At 32.4% G+C, this 19,454-nt stretch overlaps 1 protein-coding gene across 1 annotated transcript; it reads right to left on the bottom strand.

The window, feature by feature from the left end:
• Positions 1-43: 43 nt before the first annotated feature.
• On the bottom strand, positions 44-18,143 carry LOC124540406. Its single transcript, XM_047117925.1, has 12 exons — positions 17,719-18,143; positions 14,175-14,859; positions 11,121-11,276; positions 10,284-10,401; positions 9,817-10,005; positions 8,523-8,663; positions 7,040-7,176; positions 6,245-6,384; positions 5,361-5,511; positions 4,923-5,062; positions 4,256-4,354; positions 44-4,130 (listed from the first exon to the last, which is right to left on the bottom strand). The coding sequence occupies exons 1-12, from the start codon at positions 17,927-17,929 to the stop codon at positions 3,241-3,243; spliced, it is 3,057 nt and encodes a 1,018-aa protein (XP_046973881.1). The 5' UTR covers positions 17,930-18,143; the 3' UTR covers positions 44-3,240.
• Between the last annotated feature and the right edge of the window lie 1,311 nt (positions 18,144-19,454).

Raw genomic sequence — 19,454 nt, forward strand, 5'->3', positions numbered from 1 at the left:
GTCTATGAATCATAGGTAAAAGGTAATAAATAAAAGAACAAAGTCTATCATACTCTATTTATTATTTTCAAAAAAAATATAGGAAACGTGAAACAATAATTTAACCATCTAAACTTAAACGCTTTAAGGATTAATCGTAATTGTCAGCGTTTGAGACTGAAACCGAATCTACGTTTATTAACGGGGCATTGTTTTGGATTTCATTTACAAAGGACACGTTAAAGATTTCAAATAAAGAATGATTTGTGCTTCGTTGATTCGTTGGATAGACTTCAAATTTCATCCAAAAAATTTTTTGATGGAATATAAATTGAAGATTAATTATTTTTAATCTGTGCAGAATATTTTTTATCGAGAATGTAACATTCATTTTTCAAATATTTTTCAGAACTTATTTCCCTTTTAAGAAACATTGTTTAAGGTAAAAAATGTGTAAAACTCACAAGGTATAAAAATTTGTTTTCAAAGATATATGTTTGTAAATGAAATTAATACATATATATTTTCAATATAATAATTTTGATTAGGTTACATTGTTCCCTCATTGAAATTAAGTTTTACAAACATTTTAATTACGGAAGCGTTCATTTTTATTCGAGCACAACTATTTAGAAGTATTTCTATTCTTAACATGAGCGATTTTTTTTCAAACAAATGTATTCTGAGAATGTAGACTATAATGATTTATTAGTAAGATGTTATTTTTTAAGTAATATGATACAATATTTTCGATTTGATTTGAAAAACTTTAACAAAATAAATTACTCCAGAATATGAGCAAGATCACTTTTATTAAATAACGCTAATATCAAATAAATCTATTGTAATTCCATCATTACACTTCTTAATTTACAACAAAATTGATTTTTCATAACAAAATAACTGGTATATGGATAATTTCGTTTCTTTTCTAAATTGATAAAATAGGCAAGTTATTATTTAGTTTTTTAACAATTCAAAGTTACGAAGGTTGTCTTTTACGAATTTGCTTAATTAGAGGCTAAAAATCTTAACAAAATAATGCAACATAAAATTTCATTACAGTAAAGCCCTATTTTGTAAACAATATTTTAATTGTACACTTGAAAAAAATACTATGTATATGACCAATTGTATATAATATAAACATATTAGATATTTAGGTACAATCATAGACTTCCTTTTATAGTTTAAGATGCAAAATATTGCGTTATTTATGATTTTTATGATTGTATCTATCTAAAAAATGAATATATACATAATATTTTAGTTTGTGTTTTATTCCATATCAGGTAAGTATGCTCTGCACAGTCATTATATAAGGTATTTTCTTGTATGAACTATCTAAAATGTTAAGTCCATTATGCCTGCCTTAAATTAGGACACTTATTTTTAAAAACAGATTTTTATTTGAATGTTGTGTAACGAAAATAGTTTTAGATCGAAAAAATAATACATATTATATTAAATAATATAATTTAAGTCATACTTTTCGGAACTTAACTTTCTTTCTTTTATTCTGGCAAAAAAAACTATTGTTTACAATATAAGACTTCCTAAAAAGACTTTTTCTGAATTTTAGAAACAAAGGAAATTAAATATGAATGGTATAAGTTGTATATTCAAATTCAATTGATATTAAATTTAGATTTTGTTAATTAAACAATTGATTTCAATAACAGACATTCTCTACTATTTCTTAATAAGCGACAGGTCCAAATAAAATAATTTAATAAAAAATATTTAACGCTTGCTGACAAAATTCAAAATATAATAGCAATTGATTTAGACGTAATTTTTGGATACATTTTTTTGTGTTAATTTTGTGTACTTTAAAATACTAATTGAGAATGGCATTATTAATATAAAAAGTTCAATATAAAAACGTTCTTTCACCTACACCATCCATATTATGTCTCTTCCGAGCTCGTATCTTATTAATAAACTTTACGAAGCATTTCCATCAAATCGTTGGCAATATTTTGTATTTTCAACTACAGGCAATCCACATACTTACGGCATGTGAGTTTCTCGAAATACACGACGTAAATCAAGACATAGGTTACTTATTTTTCTTTTTTGGTATAACATTGACCTCACGACAAGTGAATCTCTATCTCTCCTACGCCGGAAGTCAAAACAATTGACGTGAGATTGAATAATAGTGTCAAAACATTGTAGGTCTAAATTAATTGTGGAAATACAAGTTGAGAGCACAAAAGCTGCCAACATATCTTTCACGGAAACGCAGTTTTGAAGACAGTTATATCAGTTCTCTAGAATCTTTAGCCCCTAACGATAAAAATAGTCACATATTCAAATATATTTCGTTTCCTAAATAAATAATTCGAACACTAGTGTTCCGTATCTCCTTAGCCGCAATTAACAAGGGACGTAATAAATAATTTAATAAAAATCACAAAAAAAAAATGTACTCTCTAATCTTAACTATTATTAATATATCTTTTTACTCTTAGTGCAAGTTCTTTAGAAATATGTGTGAATATTAATTTTTTTTCATCTTAAAATTTATTTATTATATTTTCGCCTTCGTTAAAACTTTTACATCACAATCATAACGCAGTTTTAGATGTGGATTGATGGAATTTGTGTTTAATACTGATATTATTTTATCAGTTGAAAAAACCAATGCCAGGAATACTTTAGTAATCTGTACAATACTGCAAGGAATCATCATTAAACTAATAGCAAAATTCAAAAAAAGGTTATTATTTTATTATTAATTAAAACAAGACACATTTTAAGTGCTTCAAATTGACATCTGAGCTCGAGTCTAGTTTTAAATAAAGCAAAATATGGTTTAAAAAAAAATAAGTACTGATTAGTAAATGATAAGGATCTAAAACTGCGCATTCAACCATCCATCGCTTAGCCTCTACGAGACTCTTAGTCTATTATTTACAGGGAATTATCCTACGGTACGATTTTTCCGCTCAAAGAGTTTGTAGACAAATTTGGAACCTTGTGCAGACGAAACAGAGATCAATTTTAATTACAAAAAAAAAAAAATACTAAACTATACAAAGTAACACCAAATAATATTTCAATCAATTACAATAAGGCCTTAACATTCACGCAAATTAGACATGATTATAGTTTAAAACATTATTTATATCGACAATTTCACTGTTATATAACATATCGTTATAAAACACGAAAAGGGGACATTGTACCACCTGTCACAAGGTCCATATCTTCTATCCACTCACAAAGCCTGTTGTTTTCAAACACAAGCACACACTAATCCGGAGGTCGATGGATAACTTGCGGTAACTTATCACTTTGCACTTTTGAATCGGCAAAACTTTTCACATCTCTCACTTCCCTATCCCTCTGTTTCTCGTATTTCCTATCGTCCGAGCTCTTATGGTCCTTTTTGTGGTCCCTTGACCTCTCGGACTTGTGGTGAGATGATTTGTGACGGGATGACGAGTGCCGCCTGTGATGGTCGTGAGTTTTATCTGATGATCGTTCCGATCGATTGTCCTTATCTGTCCTGTTCTCTTTCTCAGTTCTGCTCTCTGATTTTTGGTCAGATTTCTCTATCGATCTATCAGATTTCTCTGACCTACTTTCCGATTTCTCTGTTTTAATGTCCGATTTGTCCGTTCTATCGGATCTTTCTTTATCAGCTCTTTCGAATGACTTATCGTTCTTGTCACTGGACTTTATTTCGGATTTATCCGACCTGCTTTCAATCTTGTCTGTTCTATCCTTATCCGGTCTATCAATTTTTTCGTTTCTGTCCAATTTATCTGATTTTTCCGATTTATTGTCCGACTTATCGACTTTGTTTTCCTTATCCGAAACCCTGATTTCTGGTTTATCAGATTTATCCGTTGATTTGTCCGATTTATCAGAAATTCGAGATTCTGGTTTCTCTGTTCTATGTTTATCTGTGTCTCTATGCCTGTGTGTATGTTTGTCACTTTTTTCATTCTTGTCGGTCTTATCTGACCTTTCGTGTTTGTCTGTCCGTCTTTCTTTCTTTTCATCCGTTTTATCCTTACTTTGGCCCTCTAAGCTCTTTCGACTTTCAGATATTTTTAGCGCGGACTTTTCTTTATATTTTGCACTTAAAGCTCGCATTTCTATAACGCCGCTCTTATGTTTTGTAGATTTTTTAGAATCTGTAAACAAAATACACATCAGTGGCTATTTAAAACACAGAACATTGTTTGATCTCGGGATCATTGGCCTAATAAACTAAGTGATTTAACACCGAGTAATATAAATATTAATCATTCTCACTTACCCGAATGGTTACTTGTATTCTGATCCGGCGGTGGCCTCTCGTCAGCCGGTGAAGACGCCTCAGACGATGGATAATATTGCTTTAATCTCAGATGCCATGCTGAAAATATAACATGGAATTATGTTACTTTAAACATATAGTCTTCAATTCGTTAGCTATAATCACTGTTTGGACTGCTTGTGGTTTAATAAAGTTTTCATCTATAATATTTAAAAAATAGAATTCATTTAGAATATAAATACAATATATTTATTTTAGCCATCAAGCTCCACTAACAAATACAGTCTAACTTCACAATAAAGTCTTCCTTGGGCGTGACAATTGGAGCGGAATGGCATTGTTATAATTAAGACTATTGTTACATTGAGCATTTACATCATGAGAAATCGTCATGTGAAAATATACATAAAATGTTAGATGTCATTCTACTAAATGTAGTGAAGTATGGTCCATAAAGCGCACGAGATAACTTTTGGCTCTTTAGGATACTTTACTTTTTCTATTAGTTGGTGGTAGGGCACAATTATTATTAGAAAAAGAAGTAATTTTGAAGCAAACCGACTACCATAAAAACTGAAAATGTTCGATTTCTTAGTAATTAAATAAAAAATAAAGATGAAATGTCACCAAATGCTATAGTATAATAAAGTATAATACTAGTACTTACCTATAGAAGTAACCGCAGATACTGTTCTGAACTGATGGATTATATTCCTCGGTAGGAAGTAAATGTCATCGGAGCACAAAGGTAATCTTGAATATCGGACACCTTCTCGACGAAGTTGGTTTAGTTTTGCTTCTTCTAACCTATTAAATCAAATATTATTTTAGCCTTTTATTTAATAAATACATCTCCCACGCAACTTAAAAACTTCATAAAAAACAAAATTGGTCTAACAATTGACCCCTGTGGGACACCAGAACTGATCTCCATAAATAGGAAAGCTGTATCAATTAATTACAATTTTTATTATTAAGACATTATCAATACACACATTACAAAAACGATTATATAAAACTTGGACATTCTTTTACCAATACTTCAGTTAAATACCTGATTGACGAGATCAAATGCTTTGATAAAATCACTAATAATTAAACTTACCAAGTAACACATTGAGAGATGGGTGGCTCGTAGAGATCCAACTGTAGTAATTGCACCAGTTTGTTGAAATCTCCCGCATGAAAGGCTACCACATCTTTGGTTATTCTGCCGCGGTCTGATTCATCACCGCAGTGTATTGCTTTAAGGACTCCTATAGGATAAAAATTTAAAGAGTTTAAGTGAGGTTTTATATTCAATATCAGTCAAAGTAAATTTCGCACTGCTGGTCTATAGGTCTCCTCTCCCATTAAATAAAGGGTTTGGAACATATTCCATCACGCTGTTCCATTGCGGGTTAGTGGAATGCACGTGTGGCAGAATTTCGATGAAATTAGACACATGTAGGTTTCCTCACGATGTTTTCCTTCACCGCCGAGCACGTGATAAATTATAAACACAAATTAAGCACATATATATAGTGGTGTTTGCCCGGGTTTGAACCCGAAATCATATATACCATATCGGGAAATAAATCTTATTAAATATTATCATAAGATGTACATTGCAGGATAAGATTTTGTCGACAATGCAAGAACAAATATATGGCATATTATGAAATATTACAAGTATGGTCGATCTGAATGGATATATTTTTGTGCGAGCCCGTCTGGGTAGGTACCACCCACTCATCAGTTATTCTACCGCCAAATAACAGTAGTCAGTATTGTTGTGTTCCGGTCTGAAGGGTGAGTGAGCCAGTGTAACTACAGGCACAAGGGACATAACATCTCAGTTCCCAAGGTTAGTGGCGCAGTGACGATGTAAGGAATAGTTAATATTTCTCACAGCGTCATTGTCTATGGGTGATGGTGACCACTTACCATCAGGTGGCCCATATGCTCGTCCGCCAACCTATACCATAAAAAAAAAAAAAAAGACCATACCGACGGCGGCGGTGGTGATCCGGTCGAGTCCATGACCCACGTGGTCGGCGTGCGCACGCGTGCGGTCTTCGAACAGGAACTCGCGCGCCTCGCTCCAGCGCGGCAGGTACTGGAGGTTTCGTAGCTCGTTCATGCCCGTCCTGACACAGACACACACACACACAATCAAAATTTTAGTATAATACTGTGATTGCTAAAGGCATGGAAAAAAGCTTGCAGCTAATATTAGTTGATTTCCAGGCAGGATGTGTTATATACTTGTATGACGACGACGACGACCTCCATGGTCGAGTGGTGTGTACACCGGTTTTCATGGGTACGCCACTCTGAGGTCCCGGGTTCGATTCCCGGCCGAGTCGATGTAGATTACCATTAGTTTTCTATGTTGTCTTGGGTTTGGGTGTTTGTGGTACCGTCGTTACTTCTGATTTCCATAACACAAGTGGGTCAGCTACTTACATTGGGATCAGAATAATGTATGTGATGTTGTCTCATATTTATATTTATTTATAATTATGTAACTAACATGACTTTGGATTTATAAATATTGAAAAGAGCAACTACTGTGATTCTTGCTGGTTCTTCTCAGTAGAATCTTTAGTCTAAACTCGCGGTAGCTTCAATTAGTATAGTTTGTTAAATGTCGATTCAAAAATGCTTGTAAAAGCCTACTTGAACAAAATACATTTTGATCTTGATTAAAAAAATTAGCGCTTTGATAAAACTGTATAAAAAATTCTGCATCAGCAAAAACTTTGTCATAGTTATTATTATAGTGTATAGTTAAATATTTACCTTCTTTTCTTAATGGGACTCTTTCCGAGTTCTGCTGTCGGTACAAGTTGTTCTCCCGGCCTGATCCACAGTATAGGACCGTCGTTGGATTCCTGAGGATCCATATCCACAGCTGACATCGGACCCCAAGGCATTGTCTATGGAGAAATTTTATATAAATATATATTTTAGTCGAGAGTCGAGATGGCCCAGTGGTTAGAACGCGTGCATCTTAACTGATGATTGCGGGTTCAAACCCAGGCAAGCACCGCTGTTTCATGTGCTTAATTTGTCTTTATAATTAATTCATCTCGTGCTCAGCGGTGAAGGAAAACATCGTGAGGAAACCTGCATGTGACCAATTTCATAGAAATTCTTCTTAAATTTTATAAACATAACACCATAATGGCCATATTGCTGACATAAATTTAAGAAAATGCTGCCTGTGATTCTCAAACATATGATATAAAAAGTTTATGTAAAAAAGATATCTTTAGTTGATCATGTTTAAAAAGTAAAAATTAGACAATTCTTCGTTTAATATGATTATGATGACTTGTATTAAAATTAATATTTGTACATTTGTTTTTGATTAAAGAACTTCTACACTGTTTAACCAAATACCATAAAAATTAAACATTTTTATAGAGGTTTTTATGCTTTCTGTTTTGACATAACGCCGCTAGATGGCACTGCAGTACTTCTACTTTGATATCATTCAACCGACTTGACGATTGAGGTACACACAGATAGAATATTGTCTAATAGGTTAGAGTCGAGATGGCCCAGTGGTTAGAACGCGTGCATCTTAACCGATGATTACGGGTTGGAACCCAGGCAAGCACCGCTGATTCATGTGCTTAATTTGTCTTTATAATTCATCTCATGCTCAGCAGTGAAGGAAAACATCGTGAGGAAACCCGCATGTGACCAATTTCATAGAAATTCTGCCACATGTGTATTCCACCAACCCACATTGGAACAGCGTTGTGGAATATGTTCCAAACCTTCTCCTCAAAGGGGAGGAGGCCTTTAGCCCAGCAGTGGGAATTTACAGGCTGTTTTTGTTGTATATATCTTAAATTTTATAAACATAGCACCACAATGGGCATATTGCTAACATAAATTAAAGAAAATGCTGCCTGTGGTTCTCAAACATATGATATGAAAAGCTTATATAAAAGAGATATCTTGATCGTTGATCATGTTTAAAAAGTAAAAATTAGACAATTCTTCGTTGAATATGCTGATAATGACTTTTATTAAAATTAATATTTGTACATTTGTTTTTGATTAAAGAACTTCTACGCTTTTTAACCAAATACCATAAAAATTAAACATTTTGATAGAGATTATTTTGATAGATAGCGCTGCAGTACATCTTATACATATATACTTTGATATAATTCAACAGATTGACTTGACGATTGAAGTACACACAGATAGGATATTATCTAATGGGTTAGATAGAATAACAAAACCTCTATATCAGTTAGCTACTCACCAGATTAAGAAAGGGGCAATCGGCCAGCATACGCAACATATCAGGGAAGTAGCCCCCTACCTCTTCATGCACGGTCCCCACCAATGAGATCTGGTGAAGGGGCCCGGAACGAAACGTCCCCGCTGAGTATGACTGCTGCACCTATAAATAGTAAGCGTACACCCATTAATGCTTTAGTAGTTATAATTAAAATTGTTTCAAAAAAGACTTATATGAATGCCATACTTGATGGTGTATCTTTAAGCGGATATATGTACATGTGTGCGTGAAAGTGACACCCTTGCATAACTTTCTAATATACTATTTTTTTTTTTTATGGTATAGCTTGACGGACGAGCATATGGGCCACTTGATGGTAAGTGGTCACCATTACCCATAGACAATGACGCTGTAAGAAATATTATTAACTATTCCTCAAATCGTCAATGTGCCACCAACCTTGGGAACTAAGATATTATGTCCCTTGTGCCTGTAGTTACACTGGCTCACTCACCCTTCAAACCGGAACACAACAATACCGAGTACTGTTGCTTGGCGGTAGAATAACTGATGAGTGGGTGGTACCTACCCAGACGGGCTTGAACAAAGCCCTACCACCAAGTATATACTATAAAATAAGTTGACTTATAAGGCGTTAACTTGACACCATGAGTGTTAAACTCACCGCATCCACTAATAACTGATGCTAGTATGTATAACTCCTCCACAAAGTTAGTACTTAAGAAGAGTCGAGATGGCCGCCCAGTGGTTAGAACGCGTGCATCTTAACCGATGATTGCGGGTTCAAATCCAGACAAGCACTGCTCATTCATGTACTTAATTTGTCTTTATAATTCATCTCGTGCTCGGCGGTGAAGGAAAACATCCTGAGGAAACCTGCATGTGACAAATTTCATAGAAATTCTGCCACATGTGTATTCCACCAACCCGCATTGGAACAGCGTGGTGGAATATGTTCCAAACCTTCTCCTCAAAGGGAGAGGAGGCCTTTAGCCCATCAGTGGAAATTTACAGGCTGTTGTTGTTTGTTGTTGTTGAAGTTAGTACTCGATGATAATCATGCAGGATAAATTGTATCTTAATTGAATTTAATTCACATACCTTCGAATTAAATCTGTCGAACAACTAATGATTTTTATTCCATGTCCTCCTAGAAGAATCTACATTGCGAATCGTTGGTAACTTTAAATCCAATTTAATCTTGTAAAATGAATATAATCAAGTGCTTGTATGAAACTACTTGGGTGAATATATGATGATGAATGATTTGTCATTAATTAAAAGAATATTTCACCTGTTGGTAATAACGGCTAATGGTTGTTGTCTCAATATCAGACGCCCTAGCCAGTACACCTGCTTTTACAGTCAATGTTGGGTACTTCTCTGATAAATACTGCAACAGGCATGGTAGTCTCGCCGCCGCCCCCCGTACCACACCGCAAACGAAGTTTGCCCAACCCTCACTGTTCTCCGAGAAAACGAGCTGTAACAAAAATACTAATTAATTAAACATTGCTATGACAGAGATGGCCTAATGTTTATAATGTGAAAATGATATTTCCCTAGTTCATATTTATACAAAGTAAGTACTAACACATATGTATGCACCAACCAGGCCTTATCCTGAGTCAGAATTTACATATTGTTTTTATACAATTTTTAATAAATTTATTTTTATGATATGGTATTGATAGGCAACTTTTTAGTGGCTTTTCTTGATAAATTAGAAGTAGTATTTTAGAAAAAAAAATCAAGACTAACCTTCAAAAACTCCTTAGCGAGTGTTTCCTGCTGTGGAGGACTTAACATATCCACATCTTGTTGGTTGAGATACACTACACTAGCGCCGCCGTTCGGATGTGTCTCTACTCGCATTAACCTGTACACAAAAACATCGTTTTATAGCAGTTTTTATTTTAAATATACTTAAAAGCATTTTTTGTATAGAAATACTACAATTAATGAAGAAATTTAGCTCTCCTCTCATGTACTTGTGTGTGTTATTTCCATTATATTATATATTGCCAAACACTAATCTCGAAACGCGGTAGCGTGTCAAGCCAAGTTCAAGTAACATACTTAGTTATACAAAAACCGTTTTAAAGAGGAAGTGTGCCATTATGACTAAAAGCATTGGACAAATATTCATATTTTATTTATAATAATAAATATTCTATAAATAAAAATATTGCATGATTCAATATATCATTCAAATGTTTTTAAATGTGTAACAGTCTGAAATGTGTCAGTTTCAGAAAAGAAACTACGAAACTTTGGATGGTTCCTTTCGCTTATTGGGAAGGTCCAATATCATTCTCATGAGGTTTTAAAGACCTCAGAATTCTTATAACCAGATCAGCACTATAATTCTTTATCAGTGAAATATGAAAATATTAAAATAAAACTAGTTATAACGGATTTTAATCGCGTATATTAATTATTTTGGACATCCCGACGTTTCGAGCACTTTACAGCGTTCGTGGTCACGGGTAGTCCAAAATAATTAATATACGATATATAAGATCCGTTATAACTAGTTTTATTTAAATGTGTAATAATCGCGAAAATTTAAGACAACATTATGAAAATATTAGTTACCTATGGTATTTGAGTCCCTTCAAGTCGAGGCTGTGCGCCAGGGGGCCCCACACGGGCCCCGTGCGCTCGCGTCGGCACTGCACGCCGATGGAGCAGCGCTTTACCCGCGAACGCCGCCGACATTGCTGGCACGAGTGCCGGGACGAGTGAGACGACCTTTGGAAAACAGATATATTTAACTATAGTACGACACAACTTAGATGTCGCATCGGCAAAATTCGTAAAACCGATCACATCCGAATTGAGTACCCTATACCAAATTATCAATATGTATTTCTCATGCGAATATGATCTTTACACAAACGTAATAACTTGTAATATCGTATGACCTAATATATTCGTCAATTTGACGCGTCGATTTACATGCACTTGCTTTCTCTGACGCGTGAATCTATAGCGACGAATAGCGTCGAATGGCGCGATAGGGAGCTATTTCTATTGGTTGTGTAAATCGGCAGTAATCGGTTTTATTTTCATTCCATTGCATTTTCCGATGCTACATCTAATTTGTGTCGTACTATACTTTCTTGATTAAATCTCCACTGCTATGACTAATTCACGAACCAGTCGTTCGTGGTGACTTTGTATTACTACCGAGTTTCTTGCCGGTTCTTCTCGGTAGAATCTACTTTCCGAACCGGTGATAGTTTTTAAAAATTATAACACAGCCTGTTAATTTCCCACTGCTGAGATAAGGCCTCCTCTTCCATTAAGGAGAGGATTTGGAACATATTCTTTATTATATATGGTGATAGCTTTACTTAATTGTCGAGTCAAAAGCTTACTTGAATAAATTTGATTTTGATTTTTGTTGACGTTATAGGTATGCACTCTCATAATCTGGTGGAATTCTAATGACAAGGCCATTTCGATCGAATCTAGACTAACAGCTTAACAATCTTACTAGTGTAAGGACTGCTTTATACCTAAGACTATTTTTGTTGTCAAAAAATCAAAACTTTATTTTTAGCTAAACTGCAATTTGCATCTTGGGCATCCGCGTCTGAAGCTTACGGCATACAAATGATTACCCCAAAAACAAAGGGTTAAATTAAATAAAAACTATTTCCTTCCCCAGGACTCAAACTATCACCATTTCAAATTCCATCTAATTTGGTTGAGCAATTTAAGCAAGAAGAGATTACAGACAGAATTACATTTATAATATTAGTATAGAAGTTATATAGAAGTATAGATAAATGAGTGAGTAAGATTAATTAAACGAAACCAATGGGTACCCCAACCAAATAAAACCACTAAAACATATTAGTATAGAAGTTATATAGAAGTATAGATAAATGAGTGAGTAAGATTAATTAAACGAAACCAATGGGTACCCCAACCAAATAAAACCACTAAAACCTTGTATAATGTGATAATAGACAACATATCATTTAAAATCATCATAGTTATAATCACATAACTTGAAATATAAAAAAATTTAAAGCTCATGTTAAAACAACATAGTGATACAGCATAGTACTTAATACAAGATTACAGGACAGTTAAAATAGTTAGATTTAGTATTTGTTGATTTCTAGGTAGGCTATATAAAAATTTAATTGGACTTTACTGACATACTCTTTAATTGGAATGGTGGAAAAGAGTAACTACTGAGTTCCTTGTGGGTAGAATCTACTTTCGGAACCGGTGGTAGCATATAAATGGACAATATAAAATAATAATTAAAAAGTACTTTGATAAAGCTACTTATAAAGAATATTTTAGTTTATTTTTAGGGATACCATGTATTATTAGCTAGAGATGTTTAACAAGTTATAGAAACTTGTATTACTAGTGTTTTATTAGTTTGCCTTGAGCCATTGTTATTTATAGATATGCATGTATCATACATTAGTCTAACTCATAAGATATTCCTATTGTACAATAGATACTAGGTTTTAGAGTGAAAAAGTTATCGGTAAAACTTGTAAACAGTGTGATATGTTTATACTTCACATAAAAGGTTGTGATCAAAGATTAGCAGTAAATAATTTCTGTAAAAAACCGTACTTAAAGACCTAAAAGTATATTTAATACTAATATTATTTGTTTTAGTCTGTGTTACTTTCAGAATTGACTATTAATATTAATATCCATACTAGCTTACTGCCTATTATAAACTAATTATTTTTTTTGTAATCTTAACTTAGAACAAAATGTAACTCTTCTGGTTATGGTTGGGAAAAGATAATTTTCGTGATTTAAATATAAGTCTTAATGTTCAACAATTAGAAGTAAACAGCTTTCTTCTTTCATGTCATATAAAAAATATTTATAAAATTTTGATATAAATAATTCCTTCTGTTGGGTGTTCTGAATAAATAAATAACAAAATTTATTTAGTGCAATGATCTTTGTACATAGTAAAAACTAGTATATCGACACCACAGCTGGGAAGTACTTATTATTATAGTACTTTTTTGCTCTTAATTCTTAAGCTTAATCGGTCATACTGTTTCAATGTCTAGTATATTCCAAACACAAGAGGACAAAAAACAAATAAACAACATTTTACAACAAATTGACAGGATATCAATGGTTGTTTAGCTTGATGAATCTATGATATTCAATATGAATTTGCAAAAAATGGCAGTTTGAATGACAACAAAACTGTTATCAAAATTTTGGAAATAAAATTAAAGTGGAAAATGTTCTTAAATATAATAATAATGTTGTATTATAAAGATTATAGCTATAATATAATATTATAGCTATAAGGACAATATATAGCTGAGCTATCAACAAATCTATTGTTTGTTTATGTTATGTTTTGATTGAAACATGTAAAAAGTTAGTTGATACACATTTGTCAGAATGTCATTGCAGAAGAGAAAATGAATTTCCATCACATATTTGTTCGGATATAGTATAGAATTATCTATAACATATTTATAAATAGAATTATTAATAATGTTTTTAAAATGGTTTCAACAATATCATTATGATAATTGACTGGGATATGATATTAATATGTGACCCTTAAATCATAAACTCTAATGTACCATCGGGTATAAATCTATAGAAATAATAAATGTGATTCAATGGACGTACCTATCTCTTTCCCTTTCTTTATCTCTGCTTTTCTCAATTTCACCTTCATTTTTAATGCTGTCTCGTTCAACTTTCACCTTAATTGCACTTTGCACTTTATCTGTCTCGGTTTTAACACTCCTACCTATAGCCGGATAGAACTGTGATGATGCATTTTCTTGTTTAAGCTTCAACGGCAATTCTAAATTACCATAGCACGGTAACTCTCTCCTCGGTGTCGATTGGAACTTTATCGCTTTCAAGGACAGACTGATATGTGTCGACAGACGTCTGGAAGTAGAAGATTCTAGAAGTACATTCGCTCTTGTCACTTTTGGATATTTGTATTTGAACATGGAAGTTTGGAAGTGTCCGTTGATTATTCTCAATTGACGTGAAACTGAGGAATATAGCCGCTTCGTTAAGTCATCCTGGGGTATTGTGTTAGAAAGCTTTGTCTGCTTCCATGACGCATTGATACCTCCAAACCAATCAACGCATGGTGGTTGTAAATCATTGTTACTGTTAAATAGTAATGAGTTCTTCATCGGTTGAGACTTTTGCAGTATGTGAAGTGTGAGTACTGCAGTATCACCAAATCCTCCAGAGTCAAACACTGGCCATATCTTGCTGTACTTTGCTGGTCTTGAATTTTCTCCCCAAACACAGAGGTCCGTGGATTCACCACTAAGTTTGCGCTTCCTCACTGTAAACAAACACATTTTATCTATTAGTATCATATCTAAATAACTTTATAATAAATAATTACATGAATATACTAGTGTAAAGTAAATTAAACGCAATTGTTATTTTCACAGGATAGATTTTGCTATGTGTATAAAGCTTACAAAATTCATTGTATATATGTTATTTTAGTGTTTTTATCATAATTCAAATATGGAGGACTATGTTTATATATTTTTAGTTTTAAAAAGCACACTCAAATGTTTGATTCAAGCTAAATTTATGCTTACAATCTTAAAACTTTAGCTTTAAATGTCTTTAAGACTTATCAATCAGAGTGTTAGTTACTGAAAATCTTTCACCTGCAAGTACTTGCTATTTTTAAAGTATACAAATCAATTTATAAACTGTCAAGACCTAATTATATGAGGAATATATGTTGTTATGAATTACTAACTTAATATTTTTAAATACAACTTATATACACCAATCTGTGTCTGCAAGAACTTTATATTTAAACTCTATAGTTTGAAAAGAAGAACTATAAATTGAAAATATAAGAACACCTGTAAGTTCTTTTATTCTGAAATGTGGCCAGTATGGAAATAACAGTACATTTGTTTGTTTTAATGAATAAATATATATTAATAAAAAACTTGGATTTAGTGTGGTTTTAGAACCAAATAGGATTGTAAAAATGTAATGATTTCCTGTTCATGAATGAATAGACAAATAAAAAGTACCAGTTTATGTGATATGAATCATCTCTACAGGAAAATAGTATATTTTTCAATGTGTTTTTAATCAATTGAATAGTGTTTAGTTAAATCCATGAATTGGTAAGTTTTATTACATGAGACATTGTAAACGGCATTACTGGAGATCTGTTTACAAGTTATATATAGGTTTTAGTTTCTAAAGTTCTTTTTATAATAGATTTGAATGAATTGTTTTCTATTAAATCCATGAATTGGGGAGTTTTATTACATTACAAGTTGTAAATATTACTACAGATATGTTTACAAGTTATATAGGTTTTAGTTTTAATAGTTATTTTAGTTTTCAAAGTATAATATTTTACACTATCGTAAAAAGGATATAATTTTTTTTTTTAATTTTATAAAATTAATCAGGTAAGTATACTTTACAACAACACATTGCACACAAAAAATTCAATGGGCATGGATGATGTCCAATCACAGGAGCAAAGAGAAACAACTTTGAGATTGACATGGTATTATTATCAGTCAAGATCTTTAACAATCTAAGTTATTATTTAAAAAAGTGAAAAAGGTGGCATATGGGATAGAAGATGATATCATGATCATCTCTGTTAGACTGTTTATATAATATATGAGACACTAAAAAAAAACCCACTGAGTTTCTTTCGTCGGTTCTTCTCAGGTCAGGGTATTTTCTTTTCAAACTGGTGGTACTGTTTCAATTGACCATCAATAAGAAAATGTAATACTTCTATATTGAATAAAGTAATTTGAGTTTGAGTTTAGACATTGGTGCCACATGAAATGTTAAGCATTTCTCAGATAACCAATGTACCATCAATCTTGAGAACTATAATATTACGTCTTTTGTACCTTTTGGCTCACTCTAATAGCTGATACACAACAATAGGTTGTATTGCTATTTGGCTGTACAATATGAAGATGAAGAATTATTCAAGCCCTACCACCAATAAGTTATTATCAGACCAGAAGTAAATTTTAAGTATGTAGTTAAATTGAATATTGTTTTATTATATATAGCAATACATTAATAATTATATATTAATTATAAATATACTTTTCTTGACTCTTTTTTCAACTAAAATAAGCGATATTTTATATTAGATTTTACAGACAATGTATACTACTTAATAAATTTTATTATTATGCAGTTGAAAATTATAGCATGGAATTTGTTTTGCTTCATTTCCATATAGGAAATATAAATACAATTTTATACAGTTAATTATATATTTCTTTTGCTAAACCAACTACTGAGTTTCTTAAAGATTCTAAACAGTAGAATCTATGTTCAAAGCTAACGATAGCTTAACATTTGAAGTAGTCCTCAACATGACTATTAAAAAGTATATAAGCCTTAAGAATTTTTATGGATTCTATAGTATGTTGAAATAATAATTAAAAATGTTATTTAGACAAGTATACAAAAAAAGAAGTATTAAGCGTAATTAATGTTTATAACTGAGTAAAATTAATTCACCAATATTACCATTTTACAATAGGTTCAAATACAAGCAGATATTTTATAAATTGTAAAAAGCTGGAGTGCGGTTTTTAGTCCAATATTTTTTATTATATTACTAACATATTAATCGACAAATATTGTAGCTGGTCATTTACAGTATGATGCAGATTTAAATATAGAAAGATTGATGTTGACTAAATGTAATTAATTTCAAAATGTCAAGAAATATAATATTGTATTTTTTTTAGATGTTTTAATATTTTAAATATATATAAATTGAGCAATAGCGGCATTACACCTTTATGTTCTTGTTAAATAATAAATAGAGTTGAAATATCTTAAAATAATAAGTAGAAAGTAGATTGCAGTCTTTAGCAAGGTCAACTCTGATGCAAGAATAAGAAGCCCCATGGCAACAAAGTTTAACATTACAACATCAATTGTTGTAAATTAACCAATAAATTGAAATATTAATAGTGAAGAAAATACAATGAATGTGGTCGAAATGTTTATAAACAGTAATGACCTCCATAGTAGTGATGTAACTTGAAAAATGATAGGTTAATCGTTTTCCCCCCAAAACAATACATATATAGTATAAGACTAAAGCATATGAATTAAAAAAAAGGAACCAGAAACTTTGAAGGGTATACATATGTTGGAGTCTCCTTACCTTTGAAATCGCTAGTTGATGCGTGTTTCAAATTAGTTGGCACACTTGGATCGTATCCCAATTTCGAAAGTTTTCGGTAGTCATGAGTCACTCGACGACGCTTGATGCCTTCACCGGCGTCCGTCTCGCTGCATGAACTGTAGCAATCGTCCACGGTATCACGATTTTCACTAACTTTTACCTGGGATTCTATAGAATCATTCGACGCCATTGTTTTACAGCAAAAAGTGAAACGTCGACTAAATAACCACTAATCGTCAATGAAACATTAAAGATACAGATAAAGTCAGTACTACTGACACGCCAACATAAGAAATGACATTGTGAGATTAGAAACACATTGATATTGAATAAAAAACAACTTGAGACGCCATTTACTTTGCTGCCTCGCACTTTTTTTGTTGAGTTCTTTTTTGTGACTGTTTTGTTACCTAGATAATCGGGACGACGATCCGATATTATACAGCCACGCATACTTTCGTAATTTACTATAAATTCTTATAAATATAATAATACAAAATATTTGGTGTCTACATAGATACTTATTTTTTTTTATTTTAATAAAATTAAAAAAATCCACATGTAAAATTATAATGACACCTAGTGAGCGTTGTTGAACAACTTTATTTTGTAATCTATGATTTTATGACACAGTGTTTTCATACATACGCTAGATGTCGCTAACACAATAATAAAGACATTTTCGTATGAAATTGGTAGTAGTAATAGAAGTTGTATTCGTTCAATCTTTTATAAAATTATACATCAAAATAGCTGTATTAATTTAATCATTATTAATTATACATATTATGAATGCATAATTCTTAAGAGTTCATACAATTCTATTACAATTTGCGATTGCGACCGAACGACAACTACCTATGTACGTTTGGGTTTAAACCCGCAATAATCTGTTGAACCAATCGTTCATCTCGGCCATCTGGGACTCCTTTAACTTACTTTGAATGTTCTATTTAATTTATTGATATATTATATATGTATATAGACATAAAGCAGTATAAAAAGATATAAGTAAAAGAAACAAATAACAGTAGACACCCTTAAGAAGTTATTCAGATACAGTGGCGTAGCTAGGTGAGGAAGGGCCCCGGTGCCCCGGGCCCTCATCCCCTCTTTCCTTATTATAGATACCAAATAAGAAATCTTGAGAAATCAGGGTCGTGTTTTTCTAGCTACGGAAGCGAAAGGTTTAGTTTAAAGGGCCCCCTGAACTCCGGGGCCCTAGTGCACTGCACCACATGCCCTACGATAGCTACGCCACTGTTCAGATATCTTGTATAAAAAACGTCTTTCTTTGTCTCATACACGTTCCTTTACAATTCATGGTGTTACGTTAAAATTTAATTTTTGTAGTGCCCTGACACCGTGTAATTTAAACCACGTAGCCATTTATTAAGCTACTAACGTAAATTATTGTGGATATTAGAGGTACATATTGATATGCCGAAAAAATATATAAGTAGCAAAAATATTATAAGTACGTACAACACGTGCATCTTAACCGATGATTTCGGGTTCAAGCCCAGGCAAGCACCACTATATATATGTGCTTAATTTGTGTTTATAATTCATCTCGTGCTCGGCGGTGAAGGAAAACATCGTGAGGAAACCTACATGTGTCTAATTTCATCGAAATTCTGCCACATGTGTATTTCACCGACCCGCATTGGAACAGCGTGGTGGAATATGTTCCAAACCCTCTCCTTAATGGGAGA

Source organism: Vanessa cardui, chromosome 25, assembly GCF_905220365.1.
Source record: "Vanessa cardui chromosome 25, ilVanCard2.1, whole genome shotgun sequence".
Classification (NCBI taxonomy): Eukaryota; Metazoa; Arthropoda; class Insecta; order Lepidoptera; family Nymphalidae; genus Vanessa; species Vanessa cardui.